Raw genomic sequence first — 19,766 nt, forward strand, 5'->3', positions numbered from 1 at the left:
AAAGGCAATCACCGATAAAGAAAGTATTTTGCACAATGAATATTTTTGTAGACAATCCATTTTTTAAAACAAGAGCAATTCAATGCAATGACATTTCTGATATCTGAAGCCATAAAACAAATATTGTCAATCTCGTAAAACCTAACAACTTCAAATAAATATATCACTATACTAACGATACAAAAGATTTTAATTTAGATTTATTTTTTCAATGAGATATTACGAGTTTTAGTTCATATACTAATTGTGAGAGTAGTTTTTTAACTGGTTTTAAGTTCAACGGTATTTTTGAACATTTTCAATAGTTCAAAAGTATTTTTTAGACACAACTTTAATGGTTTCCATCCAAAACTAACAGTAAGGGTAATTTTGAACTCTTTTTTAAAGTTTAAGAGTATATTTTAAACTTTTGGAAGTTTATGGGTACTTTAAGGTTGAGGCACATTTTTAATAATTTAGCCATGTTTTTATTATGGATTGCTCGATTTTAAGTGGAGTTTCAAATAAAAAAGTTTTGGATTGGACTTTTAAAGTTGTTGGGCTTTAACTTCGAAAAAATAGGCTTTAACTTTAGAAAAAATGGCCTAAACACATCCCCTTCGCGTAACTAGAATGGAATGTGTATTTGAAAAAAAATTAAAAAATTAAAAAAATCAGATACTTCAAATCATGCATCTGCCACATATTTCAATGTATTTGTATCCAATACGCATCTCATACCAATTCTCTATACAATTAGGAGTATATGGGATTCCTAGGTGAAAAGAGACTAAGGCTCAGAGATACAAAGGAATAAAATAAAGTTTTCAAGAAGTTATATTAGAAAGACGAAGTGCAGAGGTTTATTTTTAAAGGTGTTAGTTGGTTTTCAGTGGGAAACCATTTGAATGACAATTTAGAGGCTCTGTTTTATAAAGAACAAATCCATAAAATTGTCTTCAATCTAAGCAATCTGAAGTCCCCAAGCCCAACAAATTCTTTTAGAAAACCATGGAATGTCTCAAAAATCGGTTAAGTAGAGCCTAGAGGCGTTCCATGGTTTATTTGAAAAGTCAGTCATCAATTAGCGAAACATATGAAACTTGATGAATCCTTAAACTGTAGAGAGCTAATTGGGTGAGCAAAGCATAGACCCATTAGCATACTAACTTCCCTCTAAAAGTTGATTGCAGAAGTTTTGTTGAAGGCCTTAAGAAAACTCTCTCATCCATGATTAGTGATACCCAAGCAGCTTTTGTGGAAGGTCGACAAAGTACCAATTCGATTTTAATTGCCTTCGACGTCGTAGGCAAGTGCAACGTCTTAAGGAAGAAGGTTTCCTTCTAAAGTTTGATCTTGAAAAAGGTTGCTTGGCCTTATCTTGATGCCATTCTCCTTGAAGTTAACAACTTCACTCCTTACTCCAAATTCTATCTTAAAGTTTTTGGCATCAACATGTGTCTTTCTAAAAAAGATGGAGACGTGACTTAATAAACTAAAAACGTTGTGGGGTGTGCTATTCGTGCTCTCTAGCTTTGGAAGAACACAACAAAAGGATTTTTGGAGATAAGTTCCCTTATTTTGTTCGTAACCTTGTACAAATTACTTTTTTTTAAAAGGAAACAACCTCTTTATTAATATATTAATAATGAGACAAAACCTCATAGTACAAGAGAATTATACAATGAGCATGTAAACCATGGATCAGGAGGTGCACCAAAACATCTCAACTAGGTTGACACCCTATAGCACCCCCATCATATCCAATCAAGCTAAAAACAAAAAAAAAAAAGAGTAATGTCCAAAAGCAAACAAAACCAAAAGAAGTACAAAGAAATACAAATAAAAAGACTAAAACGGACTAAACATCCATCTAAAGAAAAGGCGACCGATTAAGCTTATATCTTGCACTGAGTAAATCACGAGATCCTTGGAGAAGGAACACCACAAGGAGGCTAAAATTTTGATTACTCCATCGAAGTCTTATGTTAAGAAGCTTGCTCTGAAAAAATCTCTAGATTCTTCTTGAACACAATGCTGACAACAATGCAAACAAGTTGAGAATGAGCAATCAAAAGCAAATACTGTGAAGAGTCACTAGCAGCAGTGCATATTAGTGCAGATTGAAGGAGACAAACAGTGATTGTACATCTTCCTTTTTAACAACCCTAAACTCCAATAGTCATTTTCCAAATTTGATTATCGATTCAACTTGGACTTCTTGATTTTCATGGTGATTTTCCCATCTTTTTATTCAAAGGAATGAAATAACTCATCATTTTCCGACAAGAGCCAACGACCACTATCTTTGGTCGATTATATCTCTTACTTTCCTGTGCAACTAAAGCCCCATGAAATTTTGAAACTCACTCACTTCTTTAACCTTCAAGTTTTCTTGAAACAATAGTTCCCAGCAAACTAGTTTCTGCTATACAACTAAACATCTTCTTCCTCATGTCATATTGCCTGCTGGAATTCATTTTGTCATTTGTCAAGGCTCCAAAATGAACTCTGCTAAAGAAATAAGTTCCAACCAAATACACAATCTCTATATGATCATACAGTCCATATTTAGTTGTGATCCAAAAATTATTTTACAAACAGTTCATAAGCATCAAAAGTACAAGAGAACTCCACAAGGATTTGAAAAATCTGGATCAAAACTTTACTTTTTGTTATTTGTAGCAAAACCAAACCAAGGTTATCTTCTTTATCTGCTTCCTAACTACCATTCTTTCATATTAACTCCTAGCTCCCTTGTATTCCACAAAAGGACTTCTAATACACTACCACATCCAAGACTATTTTCAATGCTAGAGATAAAGTTTATAGAGCTCAAAGGAAAGATATACCACAAGCTTCTATCATGTCATGCAAGTGCTATGGGATTTCTTCTTTGAATTTCTGGAGAGAAGCTTGTTCTTCTATACCTTCCACCACAAACAATTCGCGGACATCGCTGATTATGTTCTTCAAAATCTCAGAATCTTCACTCTTTCCCTGCTTTATTCTCTTCTAATTCCTCACTACATACACTTAGAATTGGTTCAACATCTGAGTCTTGAGTTTCTTGAGCATCAAAGAGTGCCAGCTTCCTCTAGATTAGCATTCCCATATTGCTCCTTGCTTGTATTTTGCTCGCACTCTTGCTGAAAGTTCAATGTACCTCGCATAAAGGACACATTTGAGGCGGCTGGTCTAAGTTTAGAGAAAGAGAAAGAATGAAGCTTAGATTGACTAACCTGGTATCGCAACTAGTACCTTGGACTAGAGAGCTGGAAACTTCCAAGAGATCCGAATTTACATTAGTGAACGAAGACTTGAATGATTGTTGACCCTGGGAATGTTTTTGAGCCTTGAATGAACCAGCTCCAAAAGACTCATAATTGAAAAGAGCAATCCAAACATTGTGGAAGAATGTCCTTTTACTTGTAAAATGCTTCAAGAACTTTAGAGGGTAAGAATTCTTTTTAGCTTTGTTAAATTGAGCTGACAAGGAGGGAGAAAATCTTTCTTCTTTGTTGACTGGCTTGCTTGGTAACACAGTAGTTGGAGAAGAAGCAAGGGTGTCAACTTTTAATGATCCATGAGGAGAGAGACCATTACAGATTAGATTTAAAAATGCTGACCTGACGTCATTGTTAACAATAGGAAAAATATAACTGTTTCTTTTTCTAAGGAGTCTATTAGTAGGTGCTTGAGACCCAGTAAATTAATATCGCAGCTGTCTTCTGCACCCGTTTCTCTTCTTTAATAGAATCTCTTTGTTTTCTGGTGGAGTAAATGGAACTCTAGTCTAAACATTATTATTGACCTTCATGGTGATTAATGTCTTGTTGGCACTCTTATTCATAGAGACAACATTATTATTATCTTTTATGCTGCAAATACGTGACCATTGGACTCCTTCAAGTGACTTTTCAAATGGAATGAAAATTGAGAGAAGTCTCCTTTGGCGAGAAAATTAAGCCTCTCCTGAATGGTGGTTCTGATTTTGAACAGCTTGTGGATTTCTCTGACTTCTGTTTGTCTTCTACCATCTGTTTTCTAACGGAACTGCCATTAGCCGGAGGTTGAAGAGAAGAATTCCCAGAATCTGACATTGCTTTGTAATTCCGGTGAGTAGATGATGGCCTCTGATGATGATGTTTGAACAGTCTTTCAGACAACTTATAAGGGTTCCTTTATGTGCTTGGAATGAAGTTCGAAGGAAGGAGAAAGTCAAACTTACAGCTATGTGAATCTTCCTCAAAAACCTTCGTCCTTCATTACTTGGTTTAATCTAACGGTATCTAAAGGATTAGAGAAATCGTAAGTAAATAAATCACCTTGTACTTTGCTAAGTGGATTGGATATAGAAATATCCCCAAAATTCAAAAAAATGTTTCCTCTTCTTTCATCAGATATCTCAATGGTTGTCGGAATGAAACCACACAGATTCGCCTTCACTTGAATCTTGGCTTCTGAGACATTAATGAAGTTGATAGTTTCAACTACAATATTTTCTAAACCTCCAAAATGTGTACCAATCATTTCAAAAGTTTTATTACACCAATAATCAAGTGGTAGATTTTCTATTGTAATCCACCCTCCTTAGCCTATAACAGTCTTCCATGGATGAGATTGTTCTACTTTTCAAACTTCAAATGAAAGGCACCAAAATTTTGTCATTTGCCTAGATTTACAATGAACTACTTCAAAGGACCATGTTCCAATTCAATCAATATATTGTCAGCAAATAATGGATTGATGATAATTTTGAGTCGAAAGAGATTCTAATGCTTCATCAACTTTTACCCAAATATCAAATTCAAAAAGTTTTGAAACAACACAAAGATTACCAAAATCAGCTTTGAAGACTACCGGATTCTTAATCACCCAATATTTGCTAGTACTTAGTTTTGTGGTATCGATGAAAGAGTTCTTGGATGTCTCTTTTGATTTTGCTATCTCCGCACAGCTTCCCTTCATATTTTTGTTTGGCTGCTTTATAATGGTATACATGGTTTGGGTAGAGAACCAGATTTTGTATTCATGGTTGTCTTTGAAGTCTCTCAACATTTTTCCGAATCTTTTCCACTCTTGTTTATCTTAAACGATGGGGATATAAATAAATGATCTTCTTCCTGTACGAGACCATGCAATGCATCTCAAAATCCATCCATTTTTTGTTCTGAATTTGGAAGTTTCAACCCTTCCAATCAACTTTTTCTTTCTTATAGGAATGATCTTCAGATTTCTTATTCAATCCTTTCACCATTTCAATGAACCATCTAACTTGAAAGATTGATGATGACATAGTAATATTAGCTTTAACATCTTCTATGAGAAAAACTTCATCTCCATGACAGATGCAGAAAAAAAGGTTGTCGATTTTGTAGCTAAGTAGAAGTCAACATCTAGCAATGTCTGCCGGAGAGAGTAATTGGCCGGTAATGAAGTTGAAGGGAAGGAGGGAAGAGAGAAGGGGAGAGAGAACTTATCTTACTACAACTGGGAGGCTTTTTTTTATATACAGCCTTAACCAAATCCTCCATAATTGGGAGGCTTTGATAATTTAGCTCTCTTGGTGAAGAGGTTTCTCACCTCACTGCCCCTAGGCCTAGGTTATTCTTTTTGTGATAAATACATGTTTTTGTTTCTTATAAAAATAATATTTACACACAAATAGCAGAAATTCCTGCACTTAGCCCTTCTGTTATCATAAAACAGCTATATTCATTCCCCAAAATTTCATCAACTCCCTGAATCTTATCAAGTTACAAAAGATCAAAGAATATAGGGAAGTCCATACCTTGAGAGCCAAATTACCACGTTCCATTTTTTGATCCCGGATCTGACGTTTATTGCCAGTTAAATTTTGTCCTCCTTGACCAGTGTAAATGACATCCTCAGCATTATCCAAATCATCCTCATACATGCCCGATAAAACTATGGCCACCGCAAGTGGGAAGGAGTAATTACTGTACTGCAATTATTTTCAAAAAGAAAAAAAAAATCCTAAGAAATTGTCATGGATAACAATCCAAATGAAAAGAACCTAATCCTAATAAATATTCTTTATCATACTACCCTGGAGTCAGTCACTTGATATGTTAGATATTGAGATCATATACACTGACACAAATTAAATGATCGCCTTTGTTTCAACATTTGTTTCCATATTAACTTTTGCCCTTTCTCCTCACATATTTAAATTGATAATTCTAAATCATTTTAGTCTTTTTGGAGCCTGCAGCTCTAATAACAACTTTTATTGAGAGAAGATGAAAGAATACAAGGACATACAAAAAGCCAAACTCACAAAAAAGGAATCCAACTAAAAGAAGTGACTCTAGCTATACAAATAGAATCTATACAATAGTTACTAGTAAGGTAAGACACAAATATGAGAGAACTCATCCCTCAAATACATTAAAATTAAAATATATGGGCATACATGAAAAGCCTAAAATAAGAATAGTAAATTATAATAAATGATAAAAAAACTAATAAGCTCCTATATCTATATATATACAATAATAGTTTACAAAAGGTATTTGCAATCATCTATTTTTGATACTCATTTTGCTATAAAAATATACAGCCCCCTCAATATACAACTTAAATTTCTTTGTATCTTATTGGAGGAATCTTTTGTAATCCTGATCATGGTCCCCTTTTGTAACTCTTCACATATTTCATTCATCTATGAAATTGTTTCTTGTTAAAAAAAATGAAGTTGCCTCTTTAGATAAATGGAAACTTATTGCACACGTTACCTATATAGTACATCAAATATGATTTTTCTATTAAAAAAAAGAAAAAGAAAAAGAAAAAACACAGTCACTTTCATTGGAAAAAAGTGAAGAATATTGATATGAAAATAAATCCCAGAAAAGAGAATCATCAAGAAATATAATGCCTATAGAATAATTGCAAAAAAGTTTTAAGTAAGCCAAAAGTGAAACATGAAACCTTATTAGATTCAATCCATGGTGACCACCTACCTAGGAATCAATTAGACTCATAAGACAACTGTGTAATTCCACAAAATTTGATCCTTTGATTAAGTTTTTATAAACCTACCATAAAAAGTTCATAAAAGAGAATAAATCTATAAACAATCTCAAAGTGATGTTTATTTACATTGAATGGTAGTATTAATATGATTTTTAATAAATGGTGTAAAAATAGTGCACCAGTGCAAAACAGCCAAAAAGTAAGAAATAAAACTGAAGAAAGAAAAAAAAAACAATAAAAGAAATGAACCAAAACCAAAAAAGACTGGTTTTCCAAAACCGGCAGAACTTGGGAATGTCGAAGATGCAGGAGGATCAGCAACAGAATAATCATAAAACTTGGAGGAAGACAGCCCAATTTAAACCATAGAACTTGAAAGGAGTAATCATTAAATTCCAGACTTCAAGAGCACCAGAAAGATCCTGCTTCTAACCCACATGGTAAACAACCCCCCAGAAAATCCTACCGAATCCTCAAAGAACCAGCCAATGACCCTAGAGCTCCAAGGTGTTCTATAAAAGCATTATTAAATCTTTCCATTTTAGATTCCTTTATAGAAGGTTCAAACTACCCTTCTAACTAACTTTCTAACTTCCCTCTTTTAAAAACAAGTAACACTCTTTCAACACAAATAACTCTCTTTCTATTACAATTAATACTCTTTCTTACTCAGGCACACCGATAAAGGTGAAAATTTTGAAATAGTAAAACTACTATTGTCGAGTATAACAATTCAAGTATGTTTCTTCCATCAGTTTTGTGGCTTCTATCAAGTGTTCCCAGGCTTCTATGTTGTTAGGTTAGATTTGTCTCTGTCCCTTCCCCTTCTCACTCGACTACAAGATCATTCCTATGCTTCGAATACTACAAACTCTACCATCCAAGGTCAGACATTTTGCAACAAGGGACTCATTGTCGTTAAACACAAGCACCAAGGGAACCAAAATCTTGAGACTACACTGATGTATCTGTTCTCAAATAAGGTCATCAGACACCTCCTGCATTGTGATCCATTGCTAGAGCTTTTTGTGTATGGAAAACTTTTGCAACAAAGGTTGGAGAGGAGCACAGCATAAGCGAGGCTGAGATTAGCTGCTCCTTCCCCTTTCTAACCAAAACTACATCTTCCTACCACAGAACAACCTCCATCCCTAAATTATAATAACTTGCTTCCCATACACCCCCACGGGAGACCTTGTCTTTTCATGGCTTCTTTGTCTCGAGGCTTAGGTTTCCTAACCTTGATTCTGGTTCCAATTAGCTTTTGTCAAGAAAAAACCAAGGCTGATTTGGTGCAATGCAGTAAAGGCCCTCTTATCCAATCTTTTGTTTGAAAGAAATCAAAGAGTATTTCTTGATAAATCTTCCCTTGGCAAATCCATTTGGGATCAGCTTGTCTTAATGCATCCAGTTGTCGTGCCTTATCTAGTGCGTTTGATGATTTTTCCATCGAAGAAATCAGCCTCAACTAGAAGGCCTTCATTTTTCTCATAGTGTAGTTTGAAATGTCAATTCATAGTTTATGTTTGCATTCTTTTGCTGTTTTGCCATGTGATGGTTGATGCGCTGGCTGTATTTTGCTTATCTTTGCATCAGCTCTGAACTCATATAATCTTTAGTCTAGGTTCGCAGATGATGAGAGTGCTAAAGAGTGTCGACCTAGTAGAGATGTTCAGGTGCACTAATTGATCTTTAAGGCTGGTACTTTATCTCTTTGTTTTGTCTATTGAAGAGGCTGTTTCACTTTTCAGAAAACAAAAAATAGCTTCTGTCAAAGATTTGACTGAATTGGTCAGCAATATCTGTTGCCATCACCTCAACCTTCTTGACGTAAGTAAAAGTTTCTTCCTTGAAGTGTGGGCAGCCAAAGATACATCGACAGTACTAGATGATCCGTTTCATGATCCAATAGCTTCGTATCATTTCGAGCACAACGCTTTGGCATGCCCATTGCAATGTTCACAGGAACATTGTGACTATACGATGAAGCAAACCTCAAAAGATGGTACCCTGCCTGTGGACCTCTAACATTAACAGGGGCAAAACAAAAGTTAAAACGATATTCTAGAGCTCTTAAATATGATGTGTTAACAATGATGACAAGAAGACTGAATGATAATAATAGTAACGCAAATAAATTGTCAAATGAAGAAAATTGGAAACTCCTTTTACCATTTTGCTGTATGACAACCCCATGTAATCAATTCCATTCAGCCAGTGGCTGTGAAATCCAACAGCTACCATTTCAGCCCGTGAATAGAATCGATGCCCAATATTGATACCTGCTATAGCATATGAATTAGTATATGATATTGTAAATAACTTATACTTAGTTATAAAACCTGTAGTTATAACGTTTTCTAATTTATGTTCTTTATTTTAGGGGACTAGTAACTGTGCATTGGTAAGGTGTTTTTCTCCTGAACATCAAGTGGGCAGATGGTATCGGGGCACCAAGATTTCCTACAGCCATTAGTATTTTGATTTAGAGTTTAGGTCTCATACTAGAGGATCATCTTCGGTCTTATACTTATATTTTCTGTATTTTTCTTTTTTTTTTTTTTGGAATCAGAATCAAAACTTTCAATTGATATAATGAAAAGAGACTAATGCTCAAATTACAAAAGACATAATAATCCAAGTAAGATAGAAGAGTTGTTTAGCTCCTTCAATATGGGTTGTTCTTTGATGCCCGTGTTCCTTTTCTTTTGTTATCTTTCATTTTCTAGATAAAGTTCGGTTTCTTATAAAAACATATAGCATATGACTTAATGGTGTTCAAATCACAAGAAAATATTTTGTAATTCCTTCATGGTTACAAATGATTGGAAGACTTTGAATGTGTTTTAGAAATGTTCATTGAAGATCTCTTTTTGGCTTTAGAATGGGTGTCACGTTCAATTGAATTTCTCTTTCTTTGGTTCTCGATGAAAATGGTTGTGGGGGAAGGGGCAATTCTGCATTTTGAAAAATATCAATAGAATTGGGAACAAAGCTTATCAAGTTAAGACTAGAATTTGAGTATCTCAACTACCTTATATTTCACATACCTACTGAAAAAATTACTGTTGAGTTCTATTAATCTCCTTAGCTTGGGGTTGAATTCTTACTAAACAGGATTCATGGTTATTGCTAGTTACTCCGATCTACTCAGATTTTTTTTATACTTGATTAGCTTCCATCAAGACAAATAAAGCACAAAAGAAGCCCACAAAAAAGAATAGTCCAAGGAGGCTAAGCCTTGCGCAATCTAGGTAGATTTTCCCTCAAACTGAAAGTAACAACAATGAATGTTCAGTTCTTTCAACAATTTCATATGTGCACCACGAAGCTCTTCCCCATCATCCATTGACCACAAACAAAGTAAACGTAAAAGAGTAAATATTTTCGAGGGCAATAAACAACCTGGAACGTTGCCAATTCTTTTCTCATGGTTCAAAATTTCATTTGTCTCCAACATCTGTAGTAGATTTTAGAAACAAGAAAAAGGCAAAATGAGTGTGGGGACATTAAATTAATTACAAACTTTCCATTATCAAGAGCATAAGAACTCATAAGCGTAAGAACTTTCTACAAGATTAGAATCATCTATTTTTTATCATTATTCTTTTGCTGCGAATGAACCCTGTTCCTGGTTTTTTTTTCTTTAATAAAAAAAGATAGCTTTTCATCGATAAATGAAAAGAAACTAATGCTTAAGGTGACAAACCTCAATGGAAGTGAAATGAAGAAAGCAATAAAAGGAAGCATTAAAAATAAGTAATCTAATTAATAAGCACAACAAAATACTTTCAATGGTTCCGAAAGAAACTAAGAAAAACCAAAAACAAAAAAGAAAAAAACAAACTACCACTCTGCAAACAGCCAGCTAAAACCAAAAGTGACAACATTAGAACTTGAAGGCAGGAAGAAACCGAAGACGAAGAACACCAAGAACCCAAACTCCAACACGGAAAATGAAGAAAAACTGTGAGAATACGGAGGAACCATTTTTTGGAAAATCAATCACTTTTTATCCAAAAATCTTCCCAAGGAGATATTTAAACTATGAAGATAATTTTTGGAACACTTCTACTCCCCTTCCACGTACCATTTGTCCTAGATCTCTTAGGCCGCATGTTTTATAAAGTCCTCTTGAGTGTGCCCCTAGGCTCAAGGCCCAAGTCTGGTGTCTCGCTTAACAAGGTGAGGTTCACAAAAAAGGTGTGCCTTTTCTGAAGTCCCAAGGCTCAAAGCCCTGTGCCTTGAGGCTTTTCTATTATTTTTAAAAATAGTAATAATTAGGAGTTTTCCTTCTTTATTAACTAAAACAATCAAGTTTACTGAGACTAGAAGCAAAATTTCTTGTGTTCAAGGATCTTTTTCGTCATATTTCCCACTTCAACTATGTTCTCTTCTTTTCTTCTTTTTTTTTTTTTTTTTTGAAATAAAACTATGTTTTCTCTAAATAATGTAGTACTTCCATAAATAGTGTGCCTAAAAGAAATAAAAATAATAAAATCAATAAAAGTAATAAAATTGCACTTTTTTTGCACCAGAAAACTATTGCACCTTGAGCTTTAAAAAAACATTGGTTGCATTTAGGATTGATTTTCGGACAAGTAGAAGTAATTTTTTTGAAAAGGAGACAAGCCTCTTCAATTATTATTAATAAAAGAGCCTTTAGCTCAAAGTACAAGAGTATTATATTAAGAACAAGAGAAAAGAGAATCCAGTCTACCTCTACAAAAAAAGCTACAAAACAAATGCAAGCTAAACAAAACCATATCCGAATAAATCTAATTACAAAGCATAATGCAAAATCCTCTCGTAAAGAACTAAATTGAAACTAAAAACTCTCAAGAAGATGCAACCTGTTGCCTCGAAACTGCCTAACAAAATTAATCCATAATCCATGGGAAGCTCGAAGAAGTCTTCCACTATTCAGCATCGGCGTTAAGGATTTACTTGCCACCCATATGAAAGGAAATTCAAGAATGACTGATGTTGGTCTTATATCGAGGAAAAATACATTAAATTGCTGAAAAATCAAATTAGAATAATTCCACAATCAGCTACTATTTATTTTAATGATTTGGTATTTCGCAAGATCGGGGACAAAAACGAGTAGCAGACGGCAACTTTGCGGATCCTGGCTCTTTCTCGCATTGAAACAGAGCATTGAGATCGGTTTCTAGAGGCTCAAAATGTTTCTAACTTTCAAGTTTGATTGACCTATCCAAATGCTCCAATTTCTCACTACTAACGTTGAAAGGAGAGTAGAAAAAAGGCTCACCCTTCTTGTTGGATTGATTGAGAGGGGTTTTGCTTGGAGCTTCAAAAATTTTACCTTTGAGTTAGGCAAAGAGAACTCGGAATACTTAAACTGGGTAGAGTGGGGATGATGAGAAAATGATTTAGAAGAAACGGCTGGAGCTAGAATTTGGGTACAACTGACTTCAAATAAATCAGGATTAGCCTCTCCAAACAACTTGGAGCTGCTGGAAAAAGCTTATGAAAGAGAATGGGCAGTATTTTTCTCAAGCAAAACGAGTACACGATCATCTAAAATCTGGGCTTTTACGTACTGGTTTGCTATGATCTTCTTTGATTTCTTCTTCAGGAAAAAATACTTTGGAAATGGCTTGAGGTAATGTGGGAAGATCTTGGAATAATTCTTTCTTTTCAAATTTCCTCGGGAGCCTTTCGATGAGGAAAAAAGAGAAGAAGAGGAGATGGTAGCTGAAGATGAAGGGATAATAGGGGCAGCAGCTGAAATAATTTCAGCTTTTAGCTTTTTGTTCATGGGATTGGAGGAAAGAGGATCACCAAAAAGAAGGCTGCTTGCTGGTTGAAGGGACTTTCCAGCTGTAAAAGTTGACATGGCCGGATTTTTCTCTTTCTTCATTAAAAGTGGCTTTACAACTGCTTCTTTCTTGTTCCTTTCAAAGAAAAATTTATTATTCTCTCTCCTTCTTAACTAGGAGAAATCCAAGAGTGATGATTAAGCTTATTTGCAATTACTTCTACTTGCTAACTTCAAATTAAATTATAATTTTTTATATTTTGATATTTGAGGAATAAAAAAATGGCATTTTCAAATATAGCAAAAAATTGAAACTATTAACAAAATACAGCAAATCTATCAAATTTTCTATAGTCTATTTACGTTTTTTTCTATATATCGTAAATAGTTTCAATTTTTTTGCTATCCATACGAATTTCTCTAAAAAGATCATAAATTTTGAATTTTAGTCTTTATTTGACTGCTAAGTTTTTTCCAACATCGTAATCTCTAAGTTTAAAAAACAATTCGAAATCTTCAAGCTAGTTAAATTGATCAACAAAAAATAAAATAAGATTTTATTAAACTAAATTGGATTTTTTTTACACATATAGCCTAAATCAATATACTTAATTACACAATTGCAGTTCAATGTGCTATTATTTTACACAAAAATATGGTATAATTTACTTTTTCAGTATTCCCAATATATATACACACACACATACGTATAAGTACAAAAAGAAGCATGTATGTGAAGTTTATTTGACTATATTTAGCAATATATATATACTAGCACTATCTCCTAAATTGAAGAAATAATTTTGAAAAATAACCTAATAATAATAATTTATAAAAAACTCCAAAAGAAAAAAATAGAAGAATAAGAAAATGTATTTTAAAAAAAGTATATATCATAATTAAACTAAGAGCATATTTGGAATGACTTAGAAAAAAAAATTTCAATAATTCATTTTTATAAAAACATTTTTGATAAAAACTACTTAAAATAAAAAACAAATGTGTTTGTTTAAATATTTTTTATACAAATTTGATTGGTTTGTTATATATATATATACATATGTATGTATGTATTAGAAGTGTTTTTATTAAATTATTTCAAGGTTGACCGGTGGCAATCAAAGGTTGGTGGCGACAGTCACCGAAGTTGGTTGCCAAAAATTCGCCGGTGGAGTCACCAGAAGTGGTGGTCAAAGATTGACTAGCACCGATCACCGAAGGTGGTGTTCAAAAGTTGGTCAATGAACAACTCTAGAAAAAAACACCCCCTCAGGGTTGAAGAAATAGTAACGTCATGTGGGCTATTTGAAATCCTAATCCTCAACTAAGAATCCTCCTAACCCACATGACCTTAGTACTCACACTGGGCATCAATCGACTGGTGCCCGTGCTAGTAATAAAAAGATTTGGATTGTGCAAAGGGCTCCTTTGCTCCTATTGCGAGCAAAGGTCATATTTCTCCCTTTAATGGTTTAACTTTACAAAATGTGTTGCATGTACCCAAAATATCATACAATTTACTACTATTAGTAAGATAACTACAGATCTAAATTGTCAGGTTGCCTTCTCACCAAATAATGGTTTCTTTCGAGGCTTACGCTTGGGGAAAATGATTGGCACTACCCAACATAATAGGGGACTCTATCACCTTGACAATGATTTTCTAAGAATTGTTATAGGACTAGTTTGTTGTCTTCTCATTTTTCAACTTCAGAAAAAGATCGATGTTGTGTCATTTTCACCTTGGTCACCCAAACTTCCAATATATGAAATATTCATTTCATCATTTATTTAATAAAGTTGATGTCTCTTCTCTATCTTGTGATGTGTGTATTCGTGCACAATAGCATATAGCCTCCTTTCGATCACAACCATATAAACCTTCTCAAGCCTTCACCCTTATTTAAAGTGATGTTTGGGATCCCACGAGTATTACCACCTCTTTTGGGAAATGATGGTTTGTGATCTTTATTAATGATCATACCTATCTCACAAGGGTTTTTCTCCTCATTGATAAATCTAAGGGTACATCAATGTTTCAACAATTTTACACTACTTTTGAGACTTAGTTCAACACCAAATTGCTATTCTTCATAGTGATAATGATTGTGAGTTCCTTAATGATACTCTTCGTGACTTTCTGTTTTCTAAAGGGATTGTCCACCAAAGCTCATGTGCCTATACCCCTCAACAAAATGAGGTGGCTGAAGGAAAAATCATTACCTCCTCGAGGTTACACGGTCTCTCATACAGTCTACTTCACTTCCATCATACTTATGGGGGATGCAGTCCTCACTGTAGCTCATCTTATTAATCGAATGTCTTCTCATGTCCTCCAACTCTAAACCCTCATGAATGCCTCAAAGAGGCATACACTACCACGTGGCTTATTCCTGATGTCCCTCTCCAAGTTTTTAGGTGCACTGCCTTTGTCCATAGGCTATAGCCATGGCCCAAACCAAAAGAAGTTTACCCCTCATGCTCAGAAATGCGTCTTCGTTCTTCTTGAAAATACTCCATCTCCATGGATGTAACATTTCTGGAGGATCAACCTTTCTTCTTCGTTAGTCATCTTCAAGAGGAGAGTACGAGTTAAGAGACTAACTTGTCCACATCTTCAATCCCTGTTGACCTTCCTAAACCCATCCGGAGTGCCCATGACACTGTACCCACTTAACAAGTCCCTTGTATAACTTACTACATGAAAATCTCATAAAGGAAATTGGGTCCACTACTACTTTGCCAACTGCAGTTGATGGATCTAAACCAATAAAAGCTCGAGGTACTATTGGCCCTGATAATACTTGCTTGTTTGTTGAGGATGATATTCTTACAGTAATATATCTTCTGAGATTAATGCATTCACTGTCAACCTTCATACAGCAACAAGACCAAAAAAACATACATGTGGCTATGGAAATTCCTAAGAGAAAGATTGTCGTCATGGAAGAAATGGGAGAACTTGAAAAGAACAATTCGGGGTGTTCACTCTGGAGTATAAATCAGATGGAGCTCTTGATCTATAAACTCCTCAGAGAACCAGCATAAGGGGCAAATCAAAGGACCAAATTCAAGAGAGAGGATTCTTTTTGGGAGCCTTTCCCTACATGTTCAAATTTTTATGCGCCACAGTCCAAAATGAAAGTATTCGCCTTTAAAGTGATTTTGCAATCCTGAATCAAATTCGTCAAAGAGCACTTAAGAGCATGTCTATCATTAATCAGCCTAGAGAAAAGAGACTTAGTTGAAAAAGATCTCAAGGATTCATGAGACCAATATAAGCCATCTTAGGTTACATCTAAAAGGAAGCTCTCCAATTTAACTGTCAATCTGGATCCAACACTCAACCTTCCCATCAAAAATACCCTTTATAATGTTTAAATAAAACGTCTCTTAGTGATTAGCCCAATAGTCGGCCATTATCACACTCTGATTTCTAGAAAGGCATCTTTAAAAGGAGAAGAGCCAAGCCAAACACCATTCCAAAAGCTTACAGGCTGCCAATTTCCAACTTTGAAAGTTGATGAATCTTTGAAATGAAGGGGTCATTTGAACAATGCCAAACCACAACATATTATTTGAGATACACTTGGGCAAAAGAACCCTTTGAACCAAGAGGTTCTTCTGTTAATAATTAGGCCCATTAGACTAACTGAAAAATTAAATAACTTCAGAGTGGGTCTTCTTTATGGGTGGTCGTGGCAAAAGAAAAAAGTGAAGAAAAAGGCAAAAGCTTTTATTTGATTCTGTGAGTTTTTGGCCGGCCTTTTCCTTGAGCAAAAAGTGAGAAATCATCCTATGTATACTCTTGGGTTCTTCTCCCAAGTTTTTTAGTGGAACCAACATCGATAGCAAAGAATTGGGCAAACCAATATAAATCGATGTCATCTCTCTTCATTTAAACTTGATTTAGTATTTTGTTAAGCTTCTGATGTTGTATACATACATAAGGAGGGGTAGAAGCGGAAATGCACAGAAGACAATATCAACCAAGGACAATAACAGGGAGGATTCTTAGTTGAGGGGACCACGAGAGTTGCTATAAAAGGAAATCAGTCAAATGGGCACTTCTTTTTGGTAGAGGCTGAAAGGAGCTTTTGAGGAGAGGATCACCAGCTCTCTTGAATGTGCTAGTTTTGTATCTACTTTATTTCCAAGTTATTTTACTTTGTGTCTTCATATTGTTGAGTACTTGCTTCCTCCTTAGTTATTGTAACAGACTATTGTGTCCTCTTCTATCTTCAATACATATATATCAGAGCTTCGTTGCTATATTTTCTTCTATATTTGTGGGGGTTGACTAAGTGCAGGGGAGATGCCTAACATATTGTACATCTTGCTTGGAAGTTTAGATAAGTTGATCTATTCCTTAAGTCGGTGAGTTTCACATTGTTTATTCTGCTTTATTTGAAACTTGAATCTAACTTGGGATTGTTGGATAACATATAGTTTGAATTGAGTCCTTTATTTGGATTGATATATTACTAGTTCCTACCATCTTCCTGATAAGTACTAGTCGTCACCACATCTGACTATAACTCCTTATCCTTCTTAGCAAATCTCCAACACCATTTGGTAAGAGGGGCCAAATTTCTATGTTCAAGTGAACCAATCCCAAAGTTGTTTTTGCATGCGAGGCAGGGAAGCAGCATTCCAATCACAAGATGACCTCCCACACTACAATTACCACACCCCAAAAGAAGTCTCTAATCAAATCTTCCTTGTTCTTAATGCCCTAAGGAATTTTGAGAATGGAAAAGAAATACAAAAGGAGCCCGTTAAGGATTAAGGTAATCAGAGACAGTCACCCTCCTTTACAAAGCAAGGAATTCTTTAGTTGTTTATTTATTTATGATCCTTGTCTCACACCGCAAGACACAGGAAAGACCATAGATATAAATAAGGAAAGCTATCTCCATAAATATAAGACTTTTGGGTTAAACCAAAAACAAAACCACGGGGGGTTTAGCCAAAGCAGACATTATTATACCATTGAGAAATTGTAGAAATTATAGGGAGCAGACTGGGGTTTTTTTCTGTTAGTTCCAAAAGAAAGAATCATACTTCTCTACTTCCTAGAGCGGGATACAGTAAGTTAACGTGCAAAGCAACAAATCAGTCAAACAAAATCACATGCTAGAGGCTTGAGGCTCATGTGTGCAATTACAACTTGCCTTAGAAATTGCCTTCAAATCTGGTCGCTTCGACTTGTTTTTTGTGTCTTCTACAGGGGCCTTCTTCTGTACAAATTTCAAGTAATTAGCAATTTTCTTGCCAAATTGTCCAAAACGTAGAAATGAGAGTGATTTAAAACCCCAGAAAAACCGAATTCAGAATCAAATATTAATGTACATAGTATTGGTTCTTTGATTTTCTTTGATGTGACAAGTAATACGAGATGAGAGAATATGGAGGCAGTCATTTATTCAGTCTGATATAGATGTCCTTTTTCGTCAAATGGACAAACAATTAAAACCGTAGGACACTCAGAGAAAGACTATAAATGAATTTCATGAATTATAGAAGGCCAAAACACAAGCCTACCTTAGATTTTGACTGTTTGGGAGCTTTTTGAGCTACTTCAGCTTTTTTGCACCTCTTTTCCTCTTCCTTTTGGTTTAGATAAACATACAATAACCAAAAGAACCAAAAGTTAGCCAACTATGAACTTCAATGTCCAAAGATTTCGAAATAACTTCACGCGAAGTAACATTTCCGGTTCCCCACGACAAACCTGTACAAAATGAAGATAGTACTTATTGAACAACCTGAGAGTCTCCTTCACCTTGACATGGTCACTCTTCTCAACCATATTACCCGGACCAGCATCGTCCCCAGTCCTCTTTTCTGGCGCGCACACTTCCATAGGTTTGCTCGCATCACCGTCTTCAAATTTAGTGACGTCTTTGGATACCGGAACAACAACGGCCTTATCTTCCACCACTTCGCCCTTATCTTCCCTCACCTCATCCTTCACATTTGGAGTATTACGCTTACTTTTTACCTGACTGTTCGTCTTCTTCCTTTTGCTGCGACTGCCGGGTTCATCAAGGAGCTCTACTCTTTGACGCACTAGAAGCTCCTTCTCAGCCTTCAGCTTTATGATTCGAGCACTAGTCCTCCTCATAGGAGAAGGAGATGGCTGTTCCGCATCTCCCTCCGGTGCGGCAGCTTTAGCACTCTTTCCCCCAGGCGCGGCTACTTTAGAGCGTTTCGGCTTCTCCTCGGGAGTTACTGGAGAATGCAGCTCTCCATTGGCAGCAGAACGTAGTACCCGGGACTTGACAACCATGATTGAGCTCAAGAAATCATAAATCTGGGGTAATACACAACACTAAAGGCTAAATAAACGCAAAAGAAAAGGAAAAGCAAAAGAAGGACGCCATTGAAGAAGAGAGAGAGAAGCAGGGGAATACGTAGAGTGGAAGAGTTGAACGGGAGAAAGTCGGAGTGTAGAAGGGAAAGGATTTTAGGGATTTAAGGAGCGGGAAGAAGAAACGGCGCGAGCAATTGGGGAGTGGCGAGTGAGTGAATGAGTGAGCGGCGCGCGGCTTGGAAAGCGAGTGGGGGATTTCATTTGTAGTAGAGGGGCGGGTGCAGCGCCCCCGATGGATGTACGGACACTGATCTGTGGTTGGCAAGTGGGGAAGTTTGGCGCTGCATTTTCGTGTGCCAAATTCTGCGATTCCCGCTTCCCAGTTTTTGATCGTCTCTTTCTCCCTCGCCCTTTCGTCCCACGAAGGGGAGAGAAAGCCGGTCCACTCTCAAACCTTGGGACCCCACCATTTGAACCGCTATTTCATTTTTTCTTTATATCTAAATTTTTGTTTTAAGAGCACCTTTTATCTCGTATATCAATCATTCTAATTCTAACTTCAAAAGTATTGTTTTTCCTAATAAATTGGGTCTATTTCTAAGTATTTAATTTTAAAAATAAGCTATTAAAAAACTTTTAACTTTATACGGCCCTTCAAACTGATTTTCTTACCTCTATTTTAAA

The 19,766-nt window shown here is 35.5% G+C and overlaps 2 protein-coding genes across 6 annotated transcripts in view; both read right to left on the reverse strand.

Moving 5' to 3' along the window:
- LOC103491710 (histone-lysine N-methyltransferase, H3 lysine-9 specific SUVH4) overlaps positions 1-10,470 on the reverse strand; it is a 31,372-nt gene extending 20,902 nt beyond the window's left edge. For 4 of the 5 annotated variants that reach the window (XR_538105.3, XR_007821442.1, XM_051085643.1 and 1 more), the window contains exons 1-3: positions 10,387-10,470; positions 9,154-9,263; positions 5,774-5,947 (exon numbers count right to left, since the gene is read on the reverse strand). Coding sequence is in view for 3 of the 5 variants with exons in the window: in XM_051085643.1 (XP_050941600.1) it covers positions 5,774-5,947; positions 9,154-9,263; positions 10,387-10,441 (339 nt within the window). In the remaining 2 variants the exon portion in view is untranslated. The remainder of the gene's footprint in view (positions 1-5,773; positions 5,948-9,153; positions 9,264-10,386) is intronic. The other variant, XM_051085644.1, reaches the window with a different exon arrangement.
- Positions 10,471-17,735: 7,265 nt separating this feature from the next.
- Positions 17,736-19,548, reverse strand: LOC127149773 (uncharacterized). Its single transcript, XM_051085645.1, has 4 exons — positions 19,183-19,548; positions 18,501-19,082; positions 18,311-18,376; positions 17,736-18,006 (listed from the first exon to the last, which is right to left on the reverse strand). Exons 2-4 carry the CDS (start codon positions 19,056-19,058, stop codon positions 17,896-17,898), a joined length of 735 nt encoding a protein of 244 aa, XP_050941602.1. The 5' UTR covers positions 19,059-19,082; positions 19,183-19,548; the 3' UTR covers positions 17,736-17,895.
- Between the last annotated feature and the right edge of the window lie 218 nt (positions 19,549-19,766).

Source organism: Cucumis melo, chromosome 6 (assembly GCF_025177605.1).
Source record: "Cucumis melo cultivar AY chromosome 6, USDA_Cmelo_AY_1.0, whole genome shotgun sequence".
In the NCBI taxonomy this organism is placed as follows: Eukaryota; Viridiplantae; Streptophyta; class Magnoliopsida; order Cucurbitales; family Cucurbitaceae; genus Cucumis; species Cucumis melo.

Bases quoted from the DNA above. Each gene is read 5' to 3' on its own strand.
- LOC127149773 (XM_051085645.1), bottom strand. From the start codon at position 19,058: ATGGTTGTCAAGTCCCGGGTACTACGTTCTGCTGCCAATGGAGAGCTG. The intron at 18,377-18,500 runs GTTTGTCGTGGG...CTAAACCAAAAG, and splicing joins ACTATCTTCATTTTGTACAG to GAAGAGGAAAAGAGGTGCAA. The intron at 18,007-18,310 runs GTAGGCTTGTGT...AAATTTGTACAG, and splicing joins CCAAACAGTCAAAATCTAAG to AAGAAGGCCCCTGTAGAAGA.